Here is a 26,636-nt window from a genome sequence, read left to right as displayed (position 1 = left end):
AGACAATAGTTGTTTATAAAATTTGCTGTCAACTTGAAATATTTCCCTTTCTCTCCAGTGAAGAGTAATAGCATTTTCTTTCCAAATTGTCCATAGCTAGCACTTTATTTTATTCTTGGGATATTTTTCCTTTCTTCAGATATAACCAGGGTTTTTTTTTTAAATTTTTTTAAAAATTTCTTTATTTAGTTTAGTAATTTCAGGTATACAGTACATTGGTTAGACATTTATAAAGTTTATAAATGATCCCCCTAATTGTTCCTTCTCTCCTCTGGTTTTCCACCTAGTCAATATATTAATGCTAACTACATTCCGTATGCCGTGCTCCCCATCCCTGTGACCATCTATCAACTACTAATTTATACTTCTTTAACCCTTCACCCCATTCTCCCAGCCCCGTAACACCTCCTGTCTGTCACCAGATTGTCCACCATATTTGTGAGTCTGTTTTTGATTGGTTTGTTCTTTTTGTTTCTTAGATTCTGCATATAAGTGAAATCATATGGTATTTGTCTTTGACTTATTTCACTCAGCATAATAACCTCTAGGTCCATCCATGTCATTGAAACCAAGATTTTTATTATAGTGAAAATGAGGCCAATTAGTTATTCATTAATGAAGTCCAGTATGAGTGTTTTTTATTTTAAAATGCAAGCTGACCTAAGCTTCAGGCAGTAGAACCTTCCAGGGTATGTCTACTCTCAATGACAGTACTTCTTTAATGATGTCTGTTGAGGACCAGTTTTGTAGTGCGTGTGTGTATTGTTTTTAAAAAAATTTTCAATTCCTCACCAAAAATACATAAAAATTTAAGCTCTAATTATTTTATGGATTAATTGATATAAAATACCATCACATTGCCACAGAAATTCCTAAATGTTTACTCTCAGTTTCTGTAATCACCTTGGAGTGGACTGGTAACAAAGTTCGTGGACTGGCTCTGGTCTGCAGATTGCATTTAGGATATCACTGCTCCAGATTTTCTGGCAAATGGAGAAAGCCAAAGATACATATCGTGCTTTTGGTTACACACCAGATTGAATGCTCTTCAAAGGCAGGTTCATATGTTATTCATTTTATTTGAGAGCATAGGGCAATGCCTGATACATAAATAGGGCAGGTGGTGAAAACTCAGTGATATAGACTACACAGTGATAACACATAGAGTCATAAAACTGAATGGGCTAGCACAAATTCTGCAAATATTCAAAACTATGAATTGTAAAACAGTAATTTAGGAGGGTTTCTGTATGAGATGATTATCATCTTTTTCTTCGGGGATAAAATAGGCCTTAAAAAGTTTCTAATAAAGTATATTCAATTTTGAATGGCAATTGGGAGCCAGCTCTCATCCCTGGCTTTTAAACATTTTGCTCTACTTTAAAAATTCAAAAGCTGAGTGATGCTGGATATAGTTTATAGGAGGGAATAAAATTTAGGAGATTAGTAAATTCACACCTTTGATATTACCAGTTTTGCAAGACTAAAACAGTTGAATACTGTAGCTCAATCTGTAGATACAGCAACATGGAATGTTAATACATGGGGGTACATAGAGATCATTTAGCATACTCCCTTCATTTAATTTCAGGGAAACTGAAGCCCAGAGTAATAAGTTTGAAACAGCAAAACCATTTTCTAATCACGTACAATAAATTAGATTTCACTAATTTACTGATGGTAAGTAAAAGACAAAAGTGAGTTGCTTTTTTGGGGATTATTACTCCTTAAGTTTTGGACAATGTTGTACTTAAAATAATAGCATAAACATTTTCAAGGAAAGTATTTAGTTTTTTTAAAAACAAGAAAAATTTCAGGAGCTTTAGAAAATATTGGTTTACCTAAACCATTTTTTGGACAGTTTCACTTGCTTTAGCTCACTACATAATTTTTATGCTGGACTGCAGTAGTAATGCAACTAAGTTCTTTTGACCTGGTATTGGGTCTTTAATTGTGTAAATATATATTTGTGACAGAAAAATTTTTGATGAAACAAATCAGAAAAAACTTTCTCTTTAAGACCCTTTACTAATAGGATAATATTAATAATCACTGAAGACAAATTGCTTTTACTTTCTCAAGGTCTTAATTTTTTTTTGTTAACAACTGGTAGCATTCTGTAGTTTATAGGCTTAACTAAAGGATGTGTCTGCACATTATGACATAGCAAGTTCTTAAACCTTAACGGAACTGTTGACAAGGAAATTACTATAGTTACTATGAGTAGTTTCTATGGAGGTTGAACTGTTGTTAGTTCTTGGTAGCCTTCTATGCTTGTCATTCTATTTTCTTCAGAAGTGGTGGTAAATTTAAATCTGTGTGTTATGTTTCAATTCACTTAATGGAAATTAGGGACATACATAACTTTCTGAAATTCTTAATCGCTGTTACCATTCAGTGGTTGAGGAAACAAATATTTGTATCTTATGTATTATCTTGCTTAATTCCTAATCATTCTTTCTTCTTGGACATAATTTAGTCACTAGAGAAATAACTATCTTTCATTCAAATAACTGCCAGCAATATTTTTTTTTCTTACAATATTAAAAACATCATATGTAATATAACTGGAAAAAGACTTATTTATAAGCAGAATGAAAATTATGGTAAATATTTATGTATAAGGATTTTCTGCTTTTTTTTTTCCTTTAAAAAAGTATATATGTGAGTTACTAGTATTACTAACCATGATAAAGAATATTTCCTATAATTAAATTGCATCCATTTATTGTTTATGTTTGATGTACTTTTAAGAAACAGTGCTTTTGGAAGAAAAAAAAAAGAAATAGCACTTTTGGACCATTGAATTCATGTCCCCAATATTTATTCTTCTTGGTCATGGTCAGGGAGACTGTGCGTGCAGGGCTGGAGGTCAGTGGGAGTATGTGGGAACTCTGTACTTTCCACTCAGTTTTGCTGGGAACTTTAAACTGTTCTAAAAGTTAAAGTCTATTAATTAAAAAATTTTAAATAAATACATCTGGAACCCAGTGGTTTCTAAAGTGTTTCTATACTTTTTATAGAAGTATTTTCATTTTTATTGGAAAACTAGAGGCAGAAATGTGTATCTTTGATACATTTCTACTAGGTGATAATATGGAATTTTTGCTCTGATATGTGTAATTTACATTGCATCAAAGTATTTTCTCACTAAATGCCATTTATCTATATTTGTTTGTTTTAATCATTGAACTTTTTTCTTGATTTTTCCCCCACCTTTATCGAAGTATAATAGACAATTAATGGCTCATATTTACATTGTACAATTCAATGAGTTTTTTTAAATTATAGTTGGCATACAATAATTTATTAGTTTCAGTCGTATAGCATAGTGATTAGAGATAACTCACGAAGTGGTCACCCCACTAAATCAGTTACCCCTCTTCCCCCTTATATATTTTTTACAACATGGTTGACTATTTTCCTTATGCTACATTTTATATCTCCATGACTATTTTGTGTCTATCCATTTGTACTTCTTAATCCCTTTGCCCTTTTACATCATACCCCCTAACTCCCTCCTGTCTAGTAGCCCTCAAAATATTCTTATCTATGAGTTTGTTTCTGTTTTTTGTTTGTTTGTTTGTTTTGTTCTTTAGATTCCACATGTACGTGAAATCATGTGGTATTTATCTTTGTCTGACTTACTTCATTCAGTGCAATACCCTCTAGGTCTATCAAGGCAATACCTTTTTCCATCCCATTCCTTTTAGTCTGTGTGTGTCTTTTAATCTGAAAGGAGTCTCTCGTAGGCAACATATGTAGGGGTCTTGTTTTCTTATCCATTTACCTTCTCTGTCTTTTGGTTGGAGTGCTTTATTCCTTTCCATTTGAGATACTTGTTGATAAATATGTAGTTATTACCATTCTTTTTTTTTTTTTTTAGGCGAGGCAACCCTTGGTTGACCTCACATATTGCAAGGACCTTGTCAGCTTATAATCCTTTATTTTTTATTTTTTATGCCTACAGCACCTAGTCTTCCTAGGCGTTCTCCCATCCAAGTAGTAACCAGGCCCGACCCTGCTTAGCTTCCAAGATCAGACGGGATCGGGCTTGTTCAGGGTGGCATGGTTGTAGACTATGACCATTCTTTATTCATGTTTTTGATACATGTTTTTTCTTCTTAAAGAAGTCCTTCCAACATTTGCTGTAATACTGCCTTGGTGTTGATGAATTCCTGTAGCTTATTTTTGTCTGGGAAGCTCTTTATCAGTCCTTCGACTCTAAATGATAGTGTTCCTGGATAAATATTCTTGGTTGTAGATCCTGGGTTTTCAGTACATTGAATATTTTGTGCCAATCCCTTCTTCTGTCCTGCAAAGTTTCTTTTGAGAAATTGGCTGCCACAGTCTCATGAGAGTTCCCTTGTAGGTAACTATTTGCTTTTCTCTTGCTGCTTTTAAGATTCTCTCTTTGTATTTAACCTTTGGCATTTTAATTATGATATGTCTTGGTGTGGGCCTCTGGGTTCATTTTTTTTTTTTTTTTTTTTGTTTTGAGCTTTCTAGGGTTATATATTTATTTCCTTCACCAGATTAGGGAAGTTTTTCATCATTATTTCTTCAAATATATATTCAACTTCTTGTTCCCCTCTTCAAGTACCCCTATGACATGGATGTTGTTACTCTTAATTTTGTCCCATAGGCTCCTTAAATTATTATTATATTCTTGGTTGCTTTCTTCTTGCAATTTTGGTTGGGTATCCTTGACTTCCTTATCCTCTATATTGGTGTTAATCACTGAACTTCTGTTTTGGAATACCACTCTAATAAACTAGCAGCTTAATGGAATAGTGATGTTTTATCTGCAAAAGAGTAATAGAAACTGACTTGCTATTGACTTATTTTTAGTGCCGACTTTAAATACTGTTGCTTTCAACAACAACACACAAACAAGAAGAAATTAATGATTATAAATAAATATTAATTATAGGAGACTGATTTAGGACTAAAATGCTTTGGGGTTGATTAATATTAAAGCTTTCCATTTTCAACTATTAGCCTCTCATTACTTAAATAAGTAATATGCTTAATACTTAAAGGGCGTTTTACTAAAAAAGGAATCATTATCTTGAGTTTAGTTCTTTTTATTTTATTATTTTAAAAGAATAACAGCCATAGTCATTTCACTTCTCTCATGAATCTGAACTTTAGGCAGAACTCAGAGGAGAAGGCTCTGTCCTTAGCGTGTCCGCTCAATTGGAGGCTGGAGGATCCAATTTCAAAATGCCTCATTAATTGTCTGGTTCTGGTTGTTGGCTGGGAGCTTAGTGACAGCCTGAGAGCTGGCGTCCTTTTGACGTAGCCTCTCCATAAGCTGCTTACAGTGCAATGGCTAGATTCTAAGGGCATGTCTCTCAAGAGAGACAAAATGGAAGTTGCCAGTTTTCTAAAACCTGAGCCAGAAAATTGGCACAGCATTACCCTGCCATAATCTTTTAATTCACTCTTTTAAAAAAAGGACTTTAGTTTTTAGAGCAGTTTTAGGTTCACAATGAAATTGAATGAAAAATATAGAGTTTCTATATGCCCCCTGTCCTCACATATATACTCATAGCTTCCCCCACAGTCAACCACCAGAGTGGTCCATTTGTTATAATAGATGAACCAACATCACCCTAAGTTCATAGTTTACATTAGGGTTCATTCTTGGTGTTGTACATTTTATGAATTTTAACATATGTTTATATCCATTGTTATACTATCATATAGAATAGTTTCACTGCTCTAAAAATCCTCTGTACTCTACCTATTTATCTATCTCCCCTCCTCCCAACCCTTGCCAATCATTGGTTTTTACTGTCTGCATAGTTTCACCTTTTCAAGAATATCATATAATTTGAATTGCTGTGATCTTTTGGTCTAGCAATCATGCCACCCATATTCTAGGATATGGAATCTATAGGCTCAGTGAGAGAAGAGCCAAAAAATCTTGGAGCTAAGTTTTAAAAATCACCATATTCTATATTATGTCTCGTTATAAATGAGATAATTTAGGTACAATAAGACTAAAAAACTTTCTCAAGGTTAAATGAGTAGTCAGGGTCAGGTGTTTTGGATTCAAGATTCCACACTCATCCAATAAATATATTCATTCATTCAACATATATTTGCTGGTCACTACTATGTGCCAGTCACTGTGCTAGGACCCAGAGATTAAATATTAAAAAAAGAAGGGACAGGTCTTTGCCCTGTTAAAGTACTTACATTTTAGAACATGATATAGGCCTGGCAATTAACCTACATTGTGATAAATATCGCTAGTTAACAGTGCAGCCTAGAAAGAGACCCTTGTTCCAGATTTGGGGGTTCTGGGAAGGCTTCTTATATAAAGTTAAGGTCTATGTTAAAGCCTGAAAAAAAAGGTATTGTCAACAAAATGGGTTGAAGGAACAGCCATTAATATGTTCTAGGCAGAAGAACTAGCATAGGCAGAGGTCCAGAGGATAGAGGAAGAATGGCATATATAGGAGTTAAATGGAGTTTGGTATGAATGGAAGGGAGAATGAATGAGTAGATTATGAGAGGTAGAGGGAGATGAGGAGAATTGAAGCTAGAGAGATAGAGGAGGTGCCTGATCATGGTTCACCTTGTAAACCCTATTGAAGACTTAGAACTTAAATCTGGGGCTCAAAAAGGTCCTTATAGTTGTTTTTTTTTTTTTTTTTTTTTTTACATGCCTACAGCACCTGGTCTTCCTAGGTAGTCTCCCATCCAAGTACTAACCAGGCCCAACCCTGCTTAACTTCCGAGATCAGGTGAGCTCTAGTGTCGTTCAGGGTAGGATGGCTGTAGAGTGTTGTTTTTTTTTTTAATTAAGCTTTTTTTTTAGATAACTGTAGATTCACATGCAGCTATAAGAAATAATACAAAGAGATTCTGTTGTCTCTTTACCACTTTTTCCCAATGATAACATTTTGCAAAACTATAGTATAATATATATTGTGGTTGTGATATTATACAACCATTATACAGTGGCCTCTCATATTTGTGGGTTTTGCATCCATGTATTCAATCATCTGGAGTTGTGATATTATAACAACCACTATACAGTGGCCTCTCATATCTGTGGGTTTTGCATCCATATATTCAATCATCTGGAGATCAAAAACAGTGTTTTCTATCCAAGGTTAGGAATCTGCAGGTACAGAGGGCTGACTATAAGCATTGTTTTATGCCATTTTATATAAGGGACTTGAGCATCCAAGGATGTTGGTATCTGCCTGGCACCAATCCCCGGGGGATACCAAGGGATGACTGTATTGACATTGATGCAGTAAAGGTACAGAACTTTCCATCACCACTAAGATCCCTTGAGTTGCAGTTTTATAGCCATATTCACTCTCCTCTCACCCACTTCCACCTCTTCCTTTTTTTTTTCAGCAACTGATAATCAGTTTATTAAAGTGGTTGATTTAAGAATCTGCAGCAGAGACTTTAACCTTGACTCCTGGATAAATACTGATGGAAGTAATCTGCTTAAAAGTCTCATAAGGACTGTGCATGTCAATGAATCCTTGTGGTCCTCATTGAAGAGGATCTCGTCTTAGAACCTTTGGCAAAAGGAGTTTTTCTCATAGTGATTCTGAGTCTTGGTAGGCCTCTGAACTAACAGGTCCTTCCACTTTGAGATTCTTTTCCTTTGCGGCTCTGGTAAAGTCAGCATATACCTTCTCCAGAGATTTTACATTGTGACTAATTAGGATAATTCTAATTCAGTGACTGGCCACTTCTGGTTCCACAGACGTCTTTCTGGTACCTTCCAAAGCCATGGCTTTGACACAGCCTCCTGACTGACTTGTTGCTGCATGAAAGTGAATAACAGTGCAGTCAGGAGCAGGAACAATGGACCTGCGCTCCCCTGCAGCAACGTTTAATATTGTTTTGGTTTAAAAAGGTGTTGATATGGTTGTGAGTACTCTTTAGAACATGAATTCAAGGGGTTGTGTTAATGCTGTATTGCAGAGATCCGTAGACCCTGCCTTTGAAGATTAGAATCTATCGGGTGAAATAGATTTATAAACAGATAATTTCATTACATCGAGGTAAGTAAAGTGCTAGAGATATTAGGGCATTTTTGGAATAGAAAGGGTCTTTACCTTACTAGGGGAGGAGGGATATTAGGGAATCCATGCTTGAACTGAGTCTTGAATGGTAAATAGAAGTTAATCTGGTGAAGATGGTTATGGAAAGACATTTTAGGCACTTAGAATAGCATGAACAGAGATGCATAGAAAGAAGCAGAGTATTAGGATTGTTAGGGGAATTACAAAGAGGTTGATGCTGTTTGAGGGGCAAGTGTGGAGGGGCAGGAAGTTGTAAGATGTGAGGCACTAGACCTAGATAAACCAACTCATATCTTGAAGTGCCTGTTGTGTTGAACTTGGACTTGATCCTCAGTGGTTCTCAAACCTATCAGACCCAGTGTCTCCTTTTCACAATGAATATTTTCTATAAATATTATAGATAATATCCCTTTATTATCCTTAAATGGAATTCATGTATAAATATAATTCATGTATAATAAAATTAACACATATAAAATGTCTAACAAATCAATATGATGTAAGTAATATAAAAGAAAGTTATAAAGAAAATATAATAATAATTTGAAATGTGTTTTAATGTAAATGTTCAAGCATTACTGTATTAGAACATATAATTAATTAATCAGATACTTGCACCTATATGTATAATCCCTTTGAAGGCACGGCAATAAATGCGGACATACCTAGATGTAGTTAAGATATTTTAAATGGTATTGCCACTGGTAATGAGATTTTTCCAAAATGTTTAACAACGTCTTTGTGAAGTTCTGACCAAACCAAAGTAGAAGTTACATTAGTTGCATTCCTGGAAAATTTGGCGTTTATTAAAACTGTGCAAAAAATACTTTTTACCGAAGAAGAAAAAGGATAGATTTCTGTGCTCAAGTAATTATAAACAGATTTTTCCACCTCATGTTAAATGGGACATTGCCAGGTCATGTGGGACATGGGTCACTTTGTTCTGTGGGATGTTCTTGAGCAGGAGTTCGCAAACTACATCCTGCAGACCACACTGCCTATTTTTGTACAACCCATGAGCTAAGAATGGTTTTTACATTTTTAAAGAGTTGGACTAAAAAAAGAGAAGGATATTTAACAGCAATGGTTAACACTTGTAGAGAAAGTTTGCCAACCGTGTTTTCTTGAGCACTATAGGATGTGTAGCATCCTTAGTTCCTGTTCTAATGCCAACAGCACTCCAATCACTATGAAACCAAACATAGCTCTTAAACATTTCTCAAGTGCCTAGGGGTGGGGTGGGGGGCAACACTACCTCGTGGAGAACCACTACCCTATATGATCGGTTTTCTATGTTTTTTTACTCTGCGGCACACTTAACAGATGCATGCATGATCTATTTCCATGCAGAATTCTTGATTCTTATGTTTTTCCCTTCTATTCAAGGAAACAATTGAAACAAGGGAGGACCTTATTAATATAAGGATAATCTTGAAAACCCTCCAATATATACTTATAAAAATAAATCTTTACAAACTCCAATACTTTTACTACTACAAATAACATTACTTGTAACTTATACCTGAGAGTAGATGTTTCACAACATGCTGACTGATAACAGCTGCAGCAGGTAATAGCCAGCTATCAGAAAGCTTTGTATAGTGATGTGACAGGATCCTATTGACATTTTAGATAGATTACTTTGATGGGGTATAGAAGATAGACTCAAGCAGGTACAAGCTTCGTTCAGGTTTAATTTAGTGAAGGCCTCTATCAGGGAGTAGGGACAGAACAGAGGGGATACATTATAAGAATTATTTCAGATGTAAAAATCAGTAGAACTTGATAATTAAAAGATTATAGGCATTAGTTCTTAACCTTTGTTGCCATTGGACTCATTTGGGAAACTTAAACAATATCAACATCTGGGCATCACTTTAGAATTTTTAGAAATTAGAATTTTTGAAATGGAGTCTGAGCACTGATATTTTTTAAAATATACCTCATGCTTCTAATATGCAGCCACTGTTGAGAACCACTAGTTCCAAGTTGTGGAGAGGAGGGAAGAATCAAGGATATGTGAGTACCAGGCTGCCAACTTAGGCTACTGGTAGATGCAGGGGGCATGCATTGAACAGTATCTGCTTCATGGTAGCTTTTCAGATATTTCTTGAATTAGATGAAAATTGATGGCTTTGAACTTGAAGTCAGTACTTCATTTAATTTCTGATTATTCTAAATTTCGATGAATTGACCCAAGTTCACGATATTATTGACTAGAACCCAACCAAAATAACTTATGTCACAAGTGAAGTTATATCAGAATGAATATCTTGATATGATTTGAGAAAGAGAATGATACCAGTCACCTGAATTGTGATGTGATATTGTGAAGCAAAGTGCCAGTGGAAATTATAGTATATTATATAAATTAATGTTTCTATTGAGTGATATAGCCAGAGATTTTGCATCCTCATACCTGCTAAATAGGCAGGTATTCAGTAAATGTTTATTGAATTGCAATATGAACTATCTTTAATCTATCAGAAAGTTATATTTATCGTAATATTTCTTTATATTAATGGAGGAATAAAGGCGTCGTGTTTGCTTTTCAGCCATAGTCCCACTTCCTCTATCTATACCCTACCAATAAACTGTCTACCTTTACATTCCTCTGTTTTAATGCTACTGCCCAAGTTTAGCCAGGACTCCTGGTTTCAAATAATAGGAATGCAGTTTAAACTGTCTTGAACAGTAAATGGAATTTTTTGGTGCCTGTAGGTGGAAAGGGTGCTGAGATAAACAGAACTGAAGGAAGTCTGCAGGAGCCAGAGCCTTGGGGATTATAGAACAGGGATATCACTCCATTAGAACCCACTCTCATTTCTGCTTGGCTTCATTCTTTTTTATTGCGATCAGGCCTTTGCCAAAAGATCAAAGATCGCTGTCTGCAACCCAGCCTCATATCCTTCCAGTACCATGACCTCAAGAGGCAAGACCATTTCTATTCCTACTCTAAATTGAGAGATTCATTTGGATCAATTATTATGCCCAGGGAAAGGAGGGTACTATGATTTGTCTGTTTAGGAGCTCATGCTAACTCCAATGGGCAGGAGAGGATGAGGACATACTAAAGAAGATGCAGGGGAGAGCTTGTCCTGAGACCAGATCATTAACCATCACTGTCCTCTCCACGACTCCACTGCTCCAGCCTTCTGATGGTTTCCCACCTCAATTTAGTTACTTACTGTTCTCAGAACAGCAATGACAATTAAGTTTTGAAAATTTATGGAAAAGCATAAAGTAATATACAATTAGAGTAGTGTTATTATGAATAAGCTATTTGGCTGAAGATGGGCTATGAAGCTAAAATAATACATTCATTTAACAAAATTTACTTAGTGCTTCTTATGGGTAAGGCATCTTACAGTAATAGTATGTTAAACCAAGCCTGGCTATAAGGCATATGAAATTATGTCAGATTTCATCAGAGAGCAAATTAATTTTATTCTCTTTTTTTATTAAAAATTTTTTATTTTATTTATTACTTTATTATTTTCCTACCATAGTACTGGATATTTAAAAATGAGATTAGAGTTATTGACATAGAATTTGAATGATATGGAATTTTTAACTGCTTTTCTAACATTTAATATTTGCCAAGGGAATATCTTTGTCTTTATGAAGAGTTTATTCTCATTACTATCACTTGATAACCTGTTTTTGAAAACTTATTAGGTGATTATGAATCCCTTAAAATATGATCTGTAGTTAAGAAGCTACTTTTTTCTAGTTATCTACCAAATTCATATTTATTACTTTTTCCATCATTATAGTCTATTGCATCTGCTGACATGGATTTCAATCAGCTGGAGGCATTCTTGACTGCTCAAACCAAAAAGCAAGGAGGGATCACATCTGATCAAGCCGCTGTCATTTCTAAATTCTGGAAGAGTCATAAAACAAAAATCCGAGAGAGCCTCATGAACCAGAGCCGCTGGGACAGCGGGCTTCGGGGCCTGAGCTGGAGAGTTGATGGCAAATCACAGTCAAGACACTCAGCTCAAATTCATACCCCTGTTGCCATAGTGGAGCTGGAAATAGGGAAAAGCGGACAGGTGAGTTCAACTGCAATCAATTTCCCTTTGTAAACTGTATTTTCCATTACATATTAGCCATACGTGCAGATTGATTTTATATAAGTCTTTTTTGCGGAGATAATAAGAATAATAGGAAAAGACCCTGTTTCTTGGAATCCCTTTTTGGAGATGAAATCGTCTGAAAATTTGAGTACTCCCAATTGTGTATAGTCTAGAAATCAGCCTCAGGGTCCTGGCAACTATCACAGAAGAACAAAATGGGTCAATAAGGTGATTGTAAAGAAGTTGGCTACTATTCCATTTTTGGTTAGATCTAAGAATTCCTGGCATTAGGTCAGAATCTCTAGGGCAATAATAGAGATGCTAAAAAGACCAAGGATTGCGATTAAACAACACAGAACAAAACTATCTCACCTAGTCATCTTTATAGGTAGTCAGGTATAGGAGGCAATGTATCTTAAGTACAGTAACGTTACTGTTCCAAACCCTACGTGCGCTTGAGCCCACAAATGATTTTAAATTTATCTCGATTTTTTATAAAACACTGCTGCTTTTCCTTGTAGTTTCTACAGTCATTGTAGCAGATATTTTAGCATCTGCATGGTTGTTCTTGAAGTCATTTGCTTTGTGTTCCAAATAATTGTCAGATCAGACTTTTAATGACCCAGTATATGTCTTTTGGGGAGAAAAAGCAGCAACTTGTAATTAAGAAGAGAAAACCCAGATCACTGAATTAGCTAACCAGATTTATTTTCAGATAAATAATGAAATACGTGCTTCAGTTACATGCTTTAATAGAAATGTATTCTTTTCTTCTAATGCTGAGAGTATTTTTTACCTGGCAGGTTTCCTCACATAGTCCCTTCTTGAGTTTCTTAGGATTTTTCAGTGTGATTTTTCAGATTTTTTGATAATGACTTTAATTTTAATTTAAAAGGTAATTTCTTTTCTAAAAAATAATTCTTCAAAATACATTTGGAGGTTCTTATATTCAGTTATTGTAAAATAGTGCTAATTGCCTTTATTGTCTTTGGTTTGTCTGACTCTGAAGTCTGTTCTCTTAACTGTTGTATTATACCCAGACCAAAAATCTAACAGTGTGATAGTACAGTTAGATATTTCACCAATAATTTGTATAGGCTATTTTTTATTCTAGCAGTAGCGATTATTTCATTTCGTCTTAAGTATATATTATTTGGATAGGAATATGAAAACATACATATCTACTTTAAGACCATCCTAGAAAGCTATTGTAGTATTTCTTAATATTTCTTGAACTGGAGTTTAAAATAAAATGTACCTTTTGGTTTTAGTAACTATATACCATCTGAATTTTGGGGGTACTGCCACAGGAATTTTTAAATCTTCTTTTAAATCTCTGTGGTTTTTCTTTGCTCTTGTTAGCCAAAATTGCAAAATAAATTTTTTTAACAGAATGCTTTTTGTCAATCAATTTAAGTCTAAACATCACTACAAATGATGTGTTACCTAGTTTCCAACAAATTTATATCTCTAAACTGTATTTCTCTTCTAAATTAAGTAATGTTAAGGAGAACTCTACTTAAAGATGAAAAAGCTATCAAAAAATTGAATATGCCCCAAACTAAGTTCCTCATATGCCTCCCAAACCAATTCCTCTTGCATTTTTTCTCATCTCAGTTAGTGACACCTCCATTCTGCCGGTTCATATCTTCTCTTTTTCTCACATCCACATCCAGTTCATCATCAAATCATGCTGGGTTTAATTTTAAAATATATCTAAAATATGACTACTTTTCACCACCCCACAGTATGTTCAGATCACTAACACTTCTCTCCTTGATTATAACAACATCCTCTTAACTGATCGCTCTACATCTACTCTTTGGCTTACTCTGAATACACAGCAGTATATCAATAGAGTAGCTCTGTTGAAGCATAAGTCAGATAATGTATATTTGGCTCTCACCTCTAGTGGCTTTCTGTCAGTCAGGTTAATAGTCCTCTCCCTTACCCAGTCTACTCTAGCTAGACCCAGTGTTCTTCTTGCTTATTCCTAGAACATACCAGGCATGCTTCCTCTTTAGGGTCTGTACATTTGATTTTTTTCCTCTCCCGATTGGTCTTTCCTTAGATATCTACATAGTTAGCTTTTCCATTTTCTTGATGTCTTTTTTAAAAAGTCACTTTCTCATTAAGGTTTTCACTGACCACCTCTCTAAAAGTTTAGTCCTCCACTTCTTTATTTTTAAAAAGCTTTATTGAGCTATAATTTCCATATAATAAACTGTATCCATTTGAATTGTCCAATTTGATTAATTTTGGCTGATATGTATATATATATATATATCAGTGAATACATATATATATACATAAAAGTGTATACATATATATATACACACACACACACACACACACACTTTTGAAACCACCACTACAGTCAACAGACAATATCCATCACTCCCTAAAAGTTTTCTTGTGCCCCTTACAGTTCATCCCTCTCTTTACCTCAATTCCCAGGAAACTGCTGATCTACCTTTTGTTATCATAGATTAATTTTTCCTGCTTTATTTTTTCTTTTTGTCACTTATTACTACCTAACATGCCATATACAGTTGACTCTTAAACAACATGGGTTTGAACTGTGTGGGTCCACTTGGATGGATAGACATGGATTTTTTTTCAGTAAATATATAGTCGGCCCTTTACATCCGTAGGTTTTGCATCTGTGGATGTGGAGGGCTGACTCTATGCATTGTTCTACACCATTTTATGTAAAGTACTTGAGCACTCGAAGATTTTGGTATCTGCGGGTGCCCTGGAACCAATCCTCTGCAGATACTGAGGGACTGTGGTTAAGTTTTGGGAGAGTCAAAAGTTATATGCAGATTTTTGACTCTGCGGGTGGGAAGGGGTCAGTGTTCCTATCCCTGCCATGTTGTTCAAGTGTCATCTGTATTTGTTTTACTTATTAATCTTGTATGTGCTCCACCTTAGCATATAAGGGGGCAAGGATTTTTGCTATTTTGGTCACTGCTATATCCTTAAGATCAAGAATTCTGTCTGGCACATGGTGTTCAGTAAATATTTGTTGAATGAATAAATGAATCACATAGTTTTCTATGTACTAAGCGTCTACCATGTATCATGCACTGTATAGGTTGGGGATATATCAGTGAATAATATAGACAAGTCCCTTATCTTATGGAGCTGATAGTAAAAGAAAAATAGTAGTAATTAGTGTAAGAAAGTATGTCAGAGTCCAAAGAGCCTTACCAAAAGCTCAGAAGAGGGAATGGTTCTCTTTACCATGGAAGTTGAAGAAGGCAATTCTGAGGAGGTAATATTTACATCTGATTTCTCTGACAACTTCAACTCCTATTCAGAGCTGAGTGTTATGAACAATGAAAAAAGTTGGTACAGGCAGTACTAATTCTCTAGAGTTTATGAACATAACCCTTGCATATAACATCGATGTGACCTTTGGCAGTGGTTTAATACAGATTCCTGATGATTGCCATTTCTTCTTTTTTTTAAACCACTTCCTACATGTTAGTTTTCCAGTTTCTCAACTCACAGGGAGTAAGAAGTAGCAAGAAGTAAATTGGCAGAAAAATTATTGCAAGCAAAAGCAAGACTCATTTAGTGCAGTGGTTCTCAGCATCACAGTATATCGGACTCAACAGAGGAGCTTTAAAAAATTATGAATGCTTAGACTCCACCTCAAAGTAAGAGGCTACCACTTCAGTTTGAGCAAGGAAGGCTTTTATAAGGAGGGAGGCTGATCTGGGAATGCAAAATACAGGCAGAGGGAAGAGCAAAGGCAAGAAGTTGGCCTTGATAAGAAATTTGGATTTTTATTCTGAGATTAATAGGAGACCATTGGAGGGTTTCAAACAGGGATTGATGCAATGTGATTTATGTTCATATAGGATCACTTTGATTCACATGCGAAGGATGGATTATAATATAGTCAAGAGAGAAACCATAGTACTGAGATCCCAAGAAAAAAAATCACAAAGGTTGGAATTGTTCTTTTGAACATTGAAAGTGACTCCCTTTTACTTCCAAATCTCTGTGTGATAGTAGTTAGTTAAGATGGGATCTCACGATAAAAAACCAAAAACCAAAAAAATTCATCCTTCATTCTTTTAGCAAGGTAAGGTATCCAAAATGAACAGAGCCTAAATTAATGCTCCATTTTGAAATGGGGTTATGTACAAAATGAGACTTCAGACAATCTCCATTCCACATTTCTACCTCTGTTCCACAGTTATGAAAATTCCCTTCCTTCTAAAATTTTATTGTAACTTCTTTCAAAATTTGTTTGTCAAGCCTAGGGATAACTAATAAAAATCAGTATTGTGTGAAATGAAAAAAGTGGATCCAGGGGAACACTTAGAGGGAGCTATTGTAATGGTCCAGGTGAAATAATATTAGCAACGAAGATGGAGATAATTTTAGCAGTTAAAGTGGAAAGAAGGGAGCAGATAGCAGACATGTTTTGATTGTAGATGAGTTGCTTTGAGATGAATTTGAAAGGATGTGGAAAATGAAAGAGAGGAATTAGAAATAAGTTTTTTTTTTGCATGAATATGTTAGTATGAATTGGTAATCCTAGTCTTCAACAGTTTCATTGCTAAGTTGACCATCAAATATGCAACTTGAGTTTTTCGATAGATATAATCAGTCCTTCCCCTTGGGAAAAAATAAATCAAAAGAAATTATTTAACATTTCACAGTTAAGAAAAGGCTATACTGAAGTAATTTTATTTTTAAACTCCCAATTTATACAGAGATGCATTTGAGATTATTGAATTTAAATTTTTCCTAATAGGCTTTAAAAAATCTTTCTTATGAGGCACCCTTTTCTATATGTATATTATACTTAAAAAGATTTAAAGAGGAAGAGAAAGATTATGAGTGTCTTGGCAAACTTGTTGACCCTGTGAGAACAGGGCTTTGGCACTGCTAAAGTCCTCAGCTTCTGACTATTAACCTGCCAACAGGCAGCCCCTGGTGTTGGACTTCTTTCAGATTGTTGCTGTTCCAGCTCTCTGGTTCTATTCTTGTGGACAGATGGGTTGCTTGACAGGAAGCCAGGAAACCAAGCCTTAAGAGGACTTGGAAACAATTTTTGGGTGTAAGTCCTCTGTGCTAAACTCAGGGTGACAGTGTATCCTGCCCAGCAATATTGAAACTGCTTGTTTGTCTAGTATTTGTGTACTGGCTGATTGGCTGTGGGCTTCATTCCATGTATGCTGCTGCTCTACTGCCAGGATGAATGTAGAAGGCCCCTGGCCCAAGCTCATTCTTAGCACTTGTTTTGTATTGTGTAAAATACACATAACATAAAATTTACCATTTAACCATTTTTAAGTATTTTACAGTTCGGTTGTATTAAGTACATTCACAATGTTGTGAAAGCATCACCGCTCTCTTATTTCTAGAACTTTTTCATCATCCCAAACAGGAACTCTGTACCCATTAAATAGAAACTGCCCATTCCCTCCTCTCTCTGGCCCTTGGTAACCTCTATCTACTTTATGTGTCAGTAAATTTGGTTATTCCAGATACTTCATATAAGTGGAATCATACAGTATTTGCTCTCCTGTGTCTAGCTTAGTTTGCTTAGCATAATGTCTTAAGATTCATCCATATTACAGCATATGTCAGAATTTCATTCCTTTTTAAGGCTGATATTCCATTGTACATATATACCACATTTTATCCATTAAATGTGTTGATGTTTGAGTTGTTTCTACCTTTTGACTATTGTGAATAATGTTACTATGCACATGGATAAACAAATATCTGTTTGAGTCCCTGCTTTTAATTCTTTTGCATGTGTACCTAAGAGTGGAATTGCCGGGTCATATGGTAATTCTGTGTTTAACTTTTTGAGACACTGCCGAAGTATTTTCCATGGTGGCTGTGTCATTTTACACTCTCATCAACATTTGTTATTTTTTGGGTTGATGTGTATGTGTGTGATGTGTGTAAATTGCCATCTTAATGGATGTGAAGTGGTATCTCATTGTGGTTTTAAGTTATATTCCCTAATTGTTAGTGATGTGTTGAGCATCTTTTCATGTGCTTAATGACCTTTTGTAAATATTCTTTGGAGAAATGTCTATTCAAGTCCTTTGTCCATTTTTTAATCTGGTTGTCATTTTTGTTGTTATTGTGAGTTGTAGAAGTTCTTTCTATATGCTGGATATCAATCTCTTATCAGATATATGATTCACAGATATTCTTTTGCATTCTGTGGGTTTTCTTTTCACTCTAGATAATGTCCTTTAATGCACAAAAAAATTTAATTTGATATAGTCCAATTCGTCTATTTTTTCTTTTGTTTCATGTACTTTTGGTGTCATATGCAGATCCAATGTCATGAAAGTTTTCCCCTGTTTTCTTCTAAGCATTTTATAGTTTTAGCTCTATAGGCCTTTGATCCATTTTGAGTTAATTTTTATTTATGGTGGAAAGCCATTATTAATATTTTTATATGGATTTTTAAAAATGATTTCTTAATAGAGGAAACAGAAAGTGGGACTTCTGATCTTGGAAGCTAAGTTTCAGGTGTATCGCGTTTCTGAACTTTCTAAATAGCTCTGTGTGTAATTAATTAAAGAAGTCCCAGTAGTATCACTCAGGATGCAGGTGGCAATAATGATGAGTGGTAATCACTGGGAACTAGCTCAGATTAACTGCCAAATAAGCTCAACTTCCTTTTTGTTGCTAGGATTATTAACCTAAGTAGATCAGAGGAAGTCAATAACAGGAAATATATCTGAATTTTAATACATCATTGTGGATTTAATAAGTCTTGTGGTTATAGTAGAGAAGCATGAACAGAATTATGATGATAAAGCTAGTGAGTACATAGTTAATTTAGAGGTGACATCCAAATAATATTGATCACAAAATGAGTTTGTCCTGTCATCCTATGATACCTCCTCTTCACATACTTTCTTAAGCTAGGGAAAACAACCTAGCCTTTTAAGAATATAGTTTAAGGCTTATAGTTTAAGAACTATATAGTTATAGTTCTATGCTCTACCACCTATTTATATTGCATAGCCCAACAAAGTAGGACTGTATTTTTCATACGTGAATATCTTTTCCTGTTGCTACTTTGATTGTTCTTTATCCATCCCCATTTTCACTTGGTAAAATCCATTCTCTTCTTCAGAGTCTATATTACTGAATACCTCTGCCATGAATTTCTCCCCAATTATCTCAACTGTATCTGATAATCTGAATTTTCAGGATATTTTTCTGTAACATTTGATCCAACTTAGATAGAAAACAAAACGCTTGAAAACATAAACTACCACAGTTCACCCATTATGAAACATAATTTGAATAAGCCTAAAACTTTTAAGGAAATTGAATTCATAATTTTAAAACTTCCAAAGAAGAAATCTCCAGGTTTAGATAGTTTCACTAGAGAAGTCTACCAAACATTTAAAAAGTAACACCAGTTTTACATAATCTCTTCCAGAAAAGGGAGAGAATTCTCCCAATTTATATCATAAAGCTAGTGTGACCTGATACCAAAACCAGACAAAGGCAGTGGAAAACACACACACAGCAAAAAAACCCCAAGAAACAAACAAACAAAAAACCCCAAAACTCTACAGATGAATATTTTTTATGATGCAAATGCAGAATCCTTAAAGTATTAGTAAATAGAATTCAGCAATATATAAAAATAATTATATACAATGATAAAGTAAACTTGATTCCAGGTGTGCAAGGCTGATTCAACATTTGAAAATCAGTCAGTGTAATCTACCATATCAACAGGCTAAACGAGAAACTATATAGTTTTATCAGTTGATACAGAAAAAGTATTTGATAAAATTCAACACTCATTCATAATAAAAACTTGAAAAATAGAAATAAAAAGGAATTTTTTTTATATTGGTAAAAGTCATCTACAGATACCTACAGCTATATTGAAGGGTGAAAGACTGAATGGTTTCCCCATTCTGATCTGAGAACAAAGCAAGGATGTCCATCCTCATCACTCTTATTCAGTATGATGTGGAAGATGAAGCCAGTGTAATCAGAAAATCAAAGGTATATACACAGATTGGAAAGAAGAAATAAAACTGTCCCTATTTGAAGATCACATGATTATGTGGAAAATCCCAAGAACTAATAAGTGAATTCAGTGAAGTCACAGGATATAAGGTAAATATACCAAAATCAATTGTATTTCTGTATGTTAATGAGCACATGGGCATGGGCATCAACATTAAAAATACAATACTAGTCTACAGCCATGCCACCCTGAATGTGCCTGATCTCATCTGATTTCAGAAGCTAAGCGGGGTCGGGCCTGGTTAGTACTTGGATGGGAAATCACCTAAGAATACCAGGTACTGTTGGCATAAAAAAATGTATATATACACAATACTATTTACAATCACTCAACAACAACAAAAAAGAAATATGCGGGTATAAATCAAACTAAACATATATAGGACTTGAGAAAATTACACAATGGTGATGAAAAATCAGAAGTTATAAATAAATGGAGAAATATACTATGTTCATGGATTAAAAGATTCAACATAGTAAAGATATCAATTCTCCCTAAATTGATACACAGATTTAATGTAATCCTATCAAAATCTAGTAGAGGTTATTTTTAGATATAGAGAAGATTATTCTAAACTTTATATGGAAAGGGAAAGGAACTAGACTAAAACAATTTTGAAAATTAGAATAAAGTGGAACAATTCAGTCTACCTGATTTCAAGACTTATTTTAATGCTGTAGTAATCAAGACTGTGGTATTGTCACTGGACAGGTGACTAGGTTCTTGTCAACATCACGAGAAAGAATTCACAGACAGATATGAAGGTGATGAAGTAACAGCTTAAGTTTATCAGAAGCAAAATATACTCTAAAAAGCAAAAGTACACTCTCAGAATAGAGAGTGGGCAAGCTCTTTGTTGTGGGTTTGGGGGTTTTATCTATAGATCTAACTAAGGGTGGAATATTCATTAGCTTGGGTGGGCTCTACCTAGAAAGAAGGTGGTTTTTCTCGGAATCAGGAAGACATCCCTTTTCTTGGCTTGTTTGGGTTTTTTAGGATGTCAAGACATCAGATGCATGATGGGTACAACCTCAACTGCAGTGCTGATTTATTATAATAGCTGTATAACAAAGAAAGAATTAGGCCAAAGGTGAACGGGGTCTGATCTGCGCATGTGCCTTTGTGGAAAGACCACCAGTGTCTCTGGGTCAGGATGTTGTGGGCTTTAAGCTCCTCTAAGGGCCCATTAGAGCTCATGGTGACCAGGCCTATGCCCCTGTGGGTTTCTCATCTTCCTGCTCATATCTCTCTATCTGCCTGCTCTAACAGTATGGGCAGAGGGATGGACACATAGATCAATGGAACAGAATACAGAAACCGGAAATAGACCCACATAAATGTGTCCAAATGATTTTTGACAAAGATGCAAAGGCAGTTCAGTGGAAGAAAGGTAGCCTTTTCAACAAGTGGTGCTAGAGCAATCAGACATCTATAGAGAGACAGAGGGAAAAAGAATGTCATCCTAAGTCTCACACTTATAAAAATTAACTCTAAATGGATGATAGAATTATAATATTAATGTAAAGCTAAAACTTTTAGAAAAGAAACAGAAGATTTTCAAGATCTAGTACTAGGTAAGGAGTTCTCAGACTTGACATCAAAATTATAATTCATAAAAAGACAACTTGATAAATTGGACTTCACCAAAATTAAAAACTTTTGCTCCATAGAAGAATCTTAAGGAGGTGAAAAGACAAGTTACACAGTGAGAAAATATTTTCAAGCCTCATGTCTGACAAACCTCATTATCTAGCATATATAGAGAACTCTCAAAACAGTAAAAAACCAAACAATCCCATTAGAACATGGGCAAACATGAAGAGACATTTTATGGAAGAAGATATACAATTGGTAAATAACTAAAAAAATGTTCAACATCATTAACCATGGGTAAGTGCAAATTAAAACCACCGTGAGATATCACTAGACAGCTATCAGAATGGCTAAAATAAAAAATAGTGACACTACTAAATACTAGGAAGGATGTGAAGAAACTAGACCATTCTTACATGCTTCTGGTGTAAAAATGATGTAGTCACCCTGGAAAATGTTTCTTTTATAAGTAAACATGCAGACAGCACTCAGCAATTGCACTCTTGGGCATTTATTCCAGAGAAATGAAGATTTAAGTTGATACAAAAACCCATACATGCATGTTTGTAGCAAATTAGTCATAATTGCACAAAACTGGAAACAACCCAGATGTCCTTTCAACAGGTAAGTGGTTAAACAAACTAGCATATCCATACCAGAGAATACTATCCAACAAGAAAAAGGAACCCACCACTGATACATACAGCAACCTGGATGAATTCCAGAAAATTATGCTGAGTGAAAAAAACGAATCTCAAAAGGTTATATACTATATATAACATTCTTGACAGGACAAAATTATGTAAATGGAGAGCAAATTAGTTGTTGCCAGAGGTTAAGGAGGGAGTAGGGGCAGGAGGGAAGTAGGTGTGTAGCTGTAAAAGGGCAATGTGAGGGGTCCTTGTGGTGATGGAAATGTTCCATATCCTGACTGTATCAGTGTCTATCCTGGTTGTGATGTACTATTTTGCAAGATATTACCATTGTAGGAAACTGGGTAAAGGGTATATAAGATCTCTGAATTATTTCTTAAAATTACATGTAAATCTATAATTATCTCAAAATAGAAAGTTTAATTTAAAAAATTTTTTAAGAATTAATAAATAAAGCACCTGTCTAACTTAATCAAAAAAGGAGGTTAGTGGGTTATATTCTTATGAAGCCCAAACATGGTTCCTGGGTTCAGCTACTGTTTGCTCTTTCTGGCTCTGTTCATGTCATTCTGTAAACAAGCTTACTCCCTGTGGAGGTAAGATAATGGCTATCAAGGCCCATACCAGTAGAAAAGGTGCTTCTCTCTTCTCAATATACTGATCCTTATTTTCTCTGCTTAGGTTTCATGGCTACCCACGGAGAAGTCACTGTTTACAGGAATTAGGGTAGTTTAAACTTGTAGTATTTGCCCAGCCCTTTGATCAGCCCTTTGGAAGTGTAGATTGACAGCTGATACCACAAGGAATGGGTAAGGAGTAGTTTCTCAAAGGAATTGGATATATTAGACAAACAAAACTAATATATGTCCACTACAGTGCTTGTTAGTTTATGCCTTCAAGAGGCCTACAATTTATCATTCATATTTGTATCTCTTAAACAAGACTCAAAATATTAAAGTAGGTGTTTGATAAATTTCGAATGAATTAATGAGGAAGAGAATCCATATATTAGTTATCTACTGCTACCTAACAGAATTTCCCTCAAGTTAGGGGCTTAAAACATTTATTATCTCACATAGGAGTTGGGATATAAATTTGGGAGCAGCTTAGCTAAGTGATTCTAGCTCAGGGTTTCTCAAGTCACACTGCATGTCAGCTGCAGCCATCCCAAGACTTCACTGGGATTGGAGGATCTGTGTCCAGGCTTACTCATGTGGCTGCTGGAAGAGGCCTCAGGTTCCTTTCTGGTTGTTGGCCATAGAGTATTGTAGCAACTGGTTACTTCCATAGTGACCCAGGAGAGACAAAGCAAGCAGAAAGCCACAGTGCCTTATATGACCTAGTCTCTGACTTTTAAACCATTACTTCTGCTTTAAAAAAAAATTGTAAATATATGTCACAGTTTATTATTGGTGGGACATAATGAGGAATAGAGCAGTGTAACAAGTATGGGATTAATGAAGTTAGCCTTTGTTGATTTGTTATGTGTTTTAGTTTTTATCCATTTAACAAATATCTACTAGTGTTTAACATAAGAATAATAAATAATTATTATTTATTATGTTATTATCATGTTCCAGGCACTGTTCTAAACATATTTTATGCATTGACTCATTCAGTCCACTTACCAGCCCTCTGAAATAGGTATGATTTTTTTGCGGGGGGCTATAGATTAACTTTATTTTTGAAGCTGCAAAGATAGTATGAGTTCCTTTATACTATTCATCCAGTTTTCCCTGTTAATATCTTACATTATCATGGTATTTTTGTAAAAATAAGAAACTAACATTGGTATATCGTTACTAACTAAACTACAGATTTTTTTTTTTTTTTTTTTAATTTCACCCGTTTTTCCCTTTCTGTTTCAGGATCCAATCCCAGGTACCACTAAATTGCTAACTAAGCTAACTAAATTATGTTTAATTGTCATATTTCCCCAGTCTCCTCTAATCTGTGACAGTTTCTCATCTTTCCTTATTTTCCATGACCATAAATTTTGAAGAGTACTGGCCCTATATCCTGTGGAATGTTCCCCCAGTCTGGGCTTATGTTGCTTTTCTCATGGTTAAACTGGGGCTATGGGTTTCAGGAAAGAATACAACAGAGGTCTAGTGCCTTTCTAGTCATACCATATTAGGGAATGGATACAATCCACATGATATGACTGCTGCTATTAACCATCACATGTTATGGTAACATTTAATAGGTTTCTCTCGTGTAAAGTTACTGTTTTTCCCTTTGCCTTTTCTGTTCTTTGGAAGTTACTTTTTTTTATTATTGTTAGAAACAAGTAACTAAGTCCAGCCCACATTCAAGGGGAGGGGAATTAGGCTCTCATTTTTGAAGGAAGTATCAAAGAATTTCTTAACATATTTTAAATCACTACATTACATTGTCTGTCCAAAATTATTGACATTGCTCTCTCATGCAAAATATGTTTGCCCCCTCCCAGTATTCTACAAAAGTCTCGACTTCTTTATAGCATCAGCTATAGTCCAGGATGTCATCATCTAAATCAAGTCTAGGTTTGGATAAGGATCTTAGGTATAGTTCCTTAATTTCAGCTCCTTGAGTGCATTACCTCTCTATCTGAAGACCTGTGAAACTAGAGGCAACGTATCTGCTGCCCACAGACTGAGAACACAATAGTCATTCTTGTTCAAAAAGAAGGAAAATATTGGCAGAAAGGTGTCATTACTTCATACCACTTCTGAAATTCAACTGGGCATAGATTGGTATGGTAGTTCTTTGATTAGAATTCAAAGTCTAGGAATAATTCTCTGTTGCTCTTAGCTTCCTCTCCTGAGATTTTGGTTCTATTCAAGTTACTTTCCTTTTCTATGAAAGGTAGTCTGTATTTGCAGTTGTGTAGTTTCCTCTATCTGCTTCCTGCCTGTAGATGTTTGTAAGCCCAAAAGACTCTTCATTTTGTACTGTTTTTGGTCCTTTCAGTCCAAATGAGTAGTGTTTCTGCCTATGTAATTCTCTTAAAAACTTTATGGGTCACCTACAAGTCTTATTTGGGATCACTCCACATGTATAGTTCTTTCAGTTTTTCCGTCAAGTAGGAAGTTTAGAACAAGATTTCAGTATTTAGTTTAGATAAAAATTTGTGTTAAACTGCTTGCAGCTCCAAGTCACTACAGCACAAACCACTGCAGCACAGGGCTTGGACAGAGAGGTGTAGGAGTTCACGACATGCTTAAATGGATTGTATTACTTTATGTACTAATTCACTTTCTTTCAAAAAGATGGCACCTCTCTAAAGTTTCACAATATATCTCCCCAATCTTATTTTAATAAATAATTTTGTTAGAATTCAAATCTCAACTGAAAAATTGCCCAGGCAATTGAAATTGATGTTGAGAGAGAGCCAGAGCTTGTATATAATCTGTGGCTATTAAGATAGGATGGTTTCTCAGCATAAAAGTAATTTTCTTCTTGAGTCAGCAGTGGTAAATTAATACAGAATCTTTTTCAAGTCAACAGAAATAAATTAAACCTTCTATTTGCTATGTCTGGTTGGTAAAATGGATATCTTTCAACAGTGTACAAGTTATATGATATTTAATACTTTGGGTCATGCTTTGATGTATATATATTTTTCAGATAATTGCAACAATATTGTGAGATATGTAATACAGCCATTAAAATCTTTTTTTAACAAATTAAGAGGCTGAGAGACAGAAAAAATTATTTGCTTTAGCTCACATGGGTAACTTGTAGCCCAGGCAAGAAGAAAACAAAGTTAGATTCTAGTTTCCTATCCTTTTCAGAAAGCCACCTAGTCTTTATTTTGTGTTACAACTTTTGGGTACATCAGGTAGTTTTCTGGATGTAATGTGTTTGGTAGTGAGAAAGGAGTGGAGCTAATAAATAATGACTTCTATGGAGCTGATACAAGGGTTGTTGGATTTGTTTGTTTTTCTCCTTGACCTTTTATGACTTAAACTTTGACATTTGCTCTGACTTTCTTGATGCTTTTTGTAGACGCATTCTCTCATTGGTTGGTGGTTTTCTATAAAAACTATCAATCATCTACACCCTGGTTCTCTTCCGAATTTAAGGTTTATTTTCAAAGGTATATTAAGTTCGAGGTTTGCTTTCTGTTTGGCACTTGGGATTAATAAACTTGATCCACTGGTTGATTACTGCTCAAATCCTGGAAAGTTTGTGCTATTATTTGAAAAAA

General features: G+C 34.9%; 1 protein-coding gene and 4 pseudogenes across 2 annotated transcripts in view; 2 read left to right on the top strand and 3 right to left on the bottom strand.

Annotated features, from left to right (window-relative positions):
- COMMD1 (copper metabolism domain containing 1) overlaps positions 1–26,636 on the top strand; it is a 119,799-nt gene that overhangs the window by 39,348 nt on the left and 53,815 nt on the right. For both annotated transcript variants that reach the window (XM_023525569.1, XM_011384349.1), the window contains exon 2: positions 11,843–12,124. In XM_023525569.1, the coding sequence (XP_023381337.1) occupies positions 11,861–12,124 (264 nt within the window). In that variant the 5' untranslated portion in view covers positions 11,843–11,860. The remainder of the gene's footprint in view (positions 1–11,842; positions 12,125–26,636) is intronic.
- On the bottom strand, positions 3,962–4,080 carry LOC111733502 (annotated as a pseudogene).
- Positions 6,678–6,797, bottom strand: LOC111733505 (annotated as a pseudogene).
- On the bottom strand, positions 7,416–7,772 carry LOC111733497 (annotated as a pseudogene).
- On the top strand, positions 20,369–20,487 carry LOC111733510 (annotated as a pseudogene).

The sequence above is a fragment of the Pteropus vampyrus genome, unplaced genomic scaffold (genome assembly GCF_000151845.1).
Source record: "Pteropus vampyrus isolate Shadow unplaced genomic scaffold, Pvam_2.0 Scaffold571, whole genome shotgun sequence".
NCBI lineage: Eukaryota > Metazoa > Chordata > Mammalia > Chiroptera > Pteropodidae > Pteropus > Pteropus vampyrus.
Note: the sequence above shows the minus strand (reverse complement) of the source record. Positions and strands in the feature narration are given on the sequence as shown.